The following is a 5804-nucleotide window of genomic DNA, read 5'->3' on the forward strand; positions in this document are numbered from 1 at the left end:
TGTCTTCTTCAACAGCGTCACTTTTTTGATTCTGGCCGTTCACTCCACTTTGGATCATGTAGATCAGGGGTTCTCAACTGGTGGGTCGCGACCCAAAAGTGGGTCACGGACCTGTTCTGGGTGGGCCGCGAACAGCTGGTCAAAACTAAATAATATATATTGTGCGTCTCAGGTTGGACTTATTTTTTATTTTGAAAAAACGTTTATTTTGACAGGCACGGTAACCATAGTTTGTTTGACGTTCATTTTAAGTTTGTGTTGATGTTGGGATGCAAGATGGCAAAGCGCAAATATGACCCGGAGTATTTAAAATGTGGGTTTTCATACGAGGACTGGACCCGAATGGCCTAATAGCCAACTATTTGTTGGCTGTGCTGGAATCGGGATATCAGTTTTGATCTCCGACTATTCCTCCCCACCCCCCCAGACTTTGAAACTCTAATCAAGAGCAGGTGCCCAACTGTCTCAATAACTTCAACGAATGACCTGATCAGGCCAAAACTTTATTTTCGAGTAGTTTTGATATTTATTTTATTCACTTTTGTACCTGCAGTTGTCATGGTCCTCCTTAGTTTTTATATTAATTTGCTCAAAATGGAGTGAAAACATGTTGTTTTGTGCCCTTTTTTTATTTTGTGCAGTTTTGTACATGCAGTTGTCATGGTCCAGCTATTATGCATGGTTATATGCTCTGAAATGCATGTTGCACAGGAAAATATACTAAATTCTAAAAAAAATTGGGTCACGACTTAATGACCACGGAAAAATGTGGGTCCCAGGGTGAGACCAGTTGAGAACCTCTGATGTAAAGAGCCAAGACCACACTGACAAAACACCTCTGCTGTAGGTGAAAGGACAGACATCGTAGAGAAAGAACTTCTAGAAAAACACTAAATCCTGCATTAATCTGTATTTAAAGATGGATGAAAAAGAAAAACTTCCTCTAGAGGCATCCGTTACCTGATCCCATCTCGTCGCTGCCCAGGTAAGAGCTGTTGCTCCGCACGCTGGTGTAGGACAACACCGAGTCTCTGTTGCTGTTGCACTCACTGTAAAATCACACACACACACACACACACACACACAAACACACACACACAGTTAGAATGCATTACAAAGAAAAGGCTTCATTCCGTTCTTAAACCACACGGAGGATTTGGAAAGCAGAGTCTTGTAATTATGCTGCCAAATAATCCCTCTGATTGTAAATGCATTTTGTGATTTACAGCATGTGAGACCAACAGTAATTAAATTTTTTTTATCACAACAACAACAACCGCTGCTGGTCGACACAGAGGAGCATTCAGGAGACTGTGGCTGCATTAGATCCTTAAACATCTGACTAATACTACTGGGCGATGATCGGCCTGTCTGATTTGTTTTTGAGAACACTCCAACTGACCTGTAGCTTTTCTTTTTTTTTTTTATAACCAATTCCTAATAAATGAAATTCAAATTTGGCTCAGATGCAGATGCTTCCCTCTATCAGCTGTCCTGATCACAGCAGGATCCGACTGACCTCAGGCCCCAATACAAGCCTATCAACGCTGGGAGATAAATGTACTGTTTTCAATAACACATGTATAGCATAAATAACCAAATGCATTTATTCCTACATGGGTTGGATTTTGTGTTATTGTAAATGTTGACAAAGATTTCCAGTCTGCTCCTTCGTACCGGTGAGGCCAGACAATCCTCTGTAAAACGAATCGGTCTGGTGGTATTTCTAGTCATACAACATGATTACCAGGAGCACGTGGAAGATTTATGTGCCTCAAATTATACATGCCTTTAAGTGAGCACGCTTGCAATACGCTCGGAGGAGCTTCGAATGATTCACAGGCTGGATTACCGCGATGGATGGCCTACCAGCCACCGTGAGCTACAGCATGACAAACACCGGCTCGTCTTCCTGCTATGATCTGGCGTCCAGCGTTTTTTCTCTACTTCCCCTGGATATCTGTGTGTGCATGTCGAGCTCTGAATCAATTCAGACACACACAAACACACACACCTACGCACACACACAAAATTCGAAAAAGGTGGTTTCCAAATTTAGCTTCACACACCTGCTGACAAAAGCGCGAGCACCGCTGAGATAATTACGCAGCAGTGGATTTGGGCGGAACCTTAAACCACACACACACACACACACACACACACACACACACACACACACACACACACACACACAGCTCTAAATACAGAATGAATGTCCCACACTGGGATGCTGGTGAGCAGCTTCTTAACAGCTTCCCCCATGTGCACACTTTATAGAGCGACATGTCGTATTCACGCTGGAGAAACAATCTGACATACAGGACACTAAACACGCCAGCACACACACTGGAACCACGTGCATTGTGTGTGTGTGTGTGTGTGTGTGTGTGTGGGGTTGATGGATGTGTTGTCTGTGAATGCAACGTGGATATATTTTCTCACATCTTTCCTGAGAATAGAACCATATTGGGATGATTTCCTCTCTGAGGAAACAGCAGTGATGTCCAGGGTTGTTTGGCATGTGAGGACAGTCAGTCAGAGTGAACTGTTATCTATCTTAACTGGACACACTTTACATACATCTCAATACAAGAAACAGCATCCTAACAGGCCTTTTACATGTGCACACTCAGGAGGCAGCGGCTCATAGGAGACACAGAGTCTGGAACAAACACTGCTCTCTTATCTCATCGGTCCGTCCTGCGTTCCTCTGTGACCCTCTGCTAGTGTTTCTGAACCCAGTCCTTCCTGCCCCTGTTCTAACATTGTGTTTCTCACTCGCCGTTTGACCTCCAGCTGCTGCTGAGCTCTGCTGCGTCCTGTCACCACCTCAGGCTTCACCTCTGAAACACAGTAGCACACTTCATGCTGCTGCCGTGAACGGGGAACTTTTTTCCACTGGTTTTCAAAACCCCTTTAGTAAACAACTCACTGTGACTGCGTGTGTGTGTGTGTGTGTGTGTGTGTGTGTGTGTGTGTGTACACCACACGTAGAACAGCCTACATTTTACTTTACATTTTATTGCGATGAGGTAGTTGCATTTCACATGGCAGGGCCTTAATGACAGAGTGGGTGAGGAGGCCGCACCCCAAACATTTGGTTCTATTATACACCAGCCCACCACACCAACAACCAATAACTACATCTTAGTGGGTGGTGGAGGGTGGGGCTTGGTGGAGCTCTGCCCAGTGAGCTGCACACACACACACACACACACACACACACACACACGGAAACATCTGAATGAACTCACAACAAGCAAATGACATAACCAGATCTGACCAAAACATTTTGAAGTCATTTTTAGCCCTCGATCTCAGCTAAGACGCCAACATCTGGAACCAATTGTCGTCTCCAAACGGGGGGGAAATGAGAAGCATTATAGGTTTGTGGGCTGAAGAGAGAGTTTGAACGCTGTTTATGTTTAACAGAGTCCACACTGAGACAGCAGGTGTGAAACAAGAGCGTCCTGCGTCTTCTTTCTTGTGTTTTATGACGATTGAGTTCACACAGGCTGAAATAAGGTCACGTTTTATGGGCTGTACAAACGGGTCCAGCCACAGTTTGTAAGTCTCAGTGTGAGGTTGCGTTTAAACACCAACTTCAGGAACACTAACCTGTAGGAGTCCCTGTAGCTCATCGTGTCGTGACCCGAGTCCTCCTGGTCCTCCTCGTTCACCTTAAAGCACACCCTTTTAATGCCGCCCTGCTCCACCTTGTCCTGATCGCAGCCGTCTTCACAAGGGGCCAGAGAAGGCGGCTGGCTGGGCTCATAGACCGGAGGCTCCCCTTGGAGCTGTGTGGGCTCTGTGATCGATGACAAGAGGCTGGAGACAGACAGAGAGAAGATTAGAATGAGAGTAAAACCAAACATTTTGTTTAAACACTTTGAACCCCAAAACCACCGGCGGGTTTGAAAGGTACGCTGATTCCACCAGATTTACCAGAAAGTAAAGGTCAGATTTCCAGTTTTCCAGCAGTGAACTACTCTCTGTGACATATCAGGAAACATAATGAAGGTTAAAGTCTTGATATTTCAAAAAAAAACAAAAAAACACTTTATTCTATATGTGTCATTCGAAAGTTTATTATAAATAAAGTGTTGGCTTTAAACAACTGTATTTATTCCACAGTGCAGTCGTAAAGTCAGCTGAGACCAGCAGTCACATGACAACACATGTGGCTCTGAGCTGCAGGCTGTGTTCACACTGAGCAAAGAGGAGACGTATGGAAGCACAAGTAAGCAGTTAAATACCTATAGTATGTGGAGTTACCACGATTAATGTTGGTAGTGCCTGTGGGACCTGCTGTACATGGTGTGACAGCGATTGAAATTATCCATCCATCCACTCATCCATCCATCCATCCATTATCTATACACTCACAAGCGTCGCGGGGGGCTGGAGCCTATCCCAGCCATATAAATTATTTTAGTTAAAAATCTAGAAATTTCCTGTGTTAGAAGCTAAGGATAAAATCTAACGTTAAAAATATACTGATTTAAGGTAAAGTTTAGTTGATAAAGCAGTTTAAAGATGTTATTTCATTGGGTAAAGATAAGCTCCTCCCCTTATGAGGACGCCTGTGATGTTGTTATTCTATCTGAATGAGCTACAGGTGAGCGAGCACACAGATGTTCTACCTGTGGACGTGTAATGTCCAGTTTTCAATGGAAATAAATGGACTTTGTCTTGGTCTTCAGTGTGAGAAACCTCCTGTGGTTGAGTGCGGCTGTCTGGTGCTGTTTGAAATACACATGGTGATTCCAGGTATTCTCAACTGTTGTAAAACAACTGAGGTGCTGGAGTCCTGTTGCAGGGAAAACATGAGCCCACAGTAAAGTGTAGGGACAAGAAAGAGCCAGAAACTGCTCGGGATCCCCTTAGACGCACTCCATTCCATGATATACAGCCTGTCTTTATGATTTGTTCAAACATGTTGTGCAGCTCTGTGGACGTTACACATATTGGAATTAAATTCCTGATGTCAAGATGCTTATATTTATATTAAAATACACCGACGCCCACACAATTAAAAACACACATCTATTCATTGACATCGTCGCGCCCCTTCCTCGGCACAGACACACAATGTGCGTCTCCTTCTCTTGATGCTATCCTGGCCTCACGCCCTGTTCCTGTGCTGGGCTCGGCTCATAAATATTTTGGGTCTGAAGAATGTTCCTTTTGTAAATCCTCGGCTTTAAACAAGGCGAAGGGCAGATAGACAAAGAGAGGCCTGCGAACAGCCTCAGGAGGCTGGTGTGGGGATAACAGATCCAGAGATCTCTAAATGTCAGTGTGAAGGCTATGAAAATAGTCTACACACACAGAATTAAAAAAACACCAGTGGAATGACAACACTGGATAACAGCAGCGGATGGTTTCATAGCGGTAGATATAGAAGACTTGTATGGGACACAGAGAAGTTGTATCTAACGGTAGAATATTAATAATATTCTTATTTATATTAAATTAATGAGCTGGAACACTTACACATCTATCTGAGCAACATACTGCCTCATTTCCCTCACAGCAACGTCCAGGCGGCTGTACAGGTAAATGTAGGCGTCCTGCGTCTCCATGTCTTCCTGTTTGAGCAGGAAGCTCAGTCCTCCCTCTCCGTGGACACTCCGGCGATTCTCCATCAAGTCCTCGCCTCCATCCACGGCCACCTTCCCACCGCCATCAGGCTCATCCCCATCCAGACCAGAACAGCTCCAGGACGGAGCTCCCATACTGGTCATGCAGTGCAGAGTGTGGGACATGGGGCTGAGTTGAGCTGCAGGAGGAGAGGAGAGGAG

The 5804-nt window shown here is 44.7% G+C and overlaps 1 protein-coding gene across 1 annotated transcript in view; it reads right to left on the bottom strand.

Moving 5' to 3' along the window:
- Nucleotides 1-5804, bottom strand: part of prex1 (phosphatidylinositol-3,4,5-trisphosphate-dependent Rac exchange factor 1) — a 91058-nt gene that overhangs the window by 14684 nt on the left and 70570 nt on the right. Inside the window, exons 25-27 of the mRNA XM_008291433.1 lie at nucleotides 5497-5782; nucleotides 3619-3828; nucleotides 952-1049 (exon numbers count right to left, since the gene is read on the bottom strand). Coding sequence (XP_008289655.1) covers nucleotides 952-1049; nucleotides 3619-3828; nucleotides 5497-5782 — 594 coding nt within the window. The remainder of the gene's footprint in view (nucleotides 1-951; nucleotides 1050-3618; nucleotides 3829-5496; nucleotides 5783-5804) is intronic.

Source organism: Stegastes partitus, unplaced genomic scaffold, assembly GCF_000690725.1.
Source record: "Stegastes partitus isolate 25-593 unplaced genomic scaffold, Stegastes_partitus-1.0.2 Scaffold742, whole genome shotgun sequence".
In the NCBI taxonomy this organism is placed as follows: Eukaryota; Metazoa; Chordata; class Actinopteri; family Pomacentridae; genus Stegastes; species Stegastes partitus.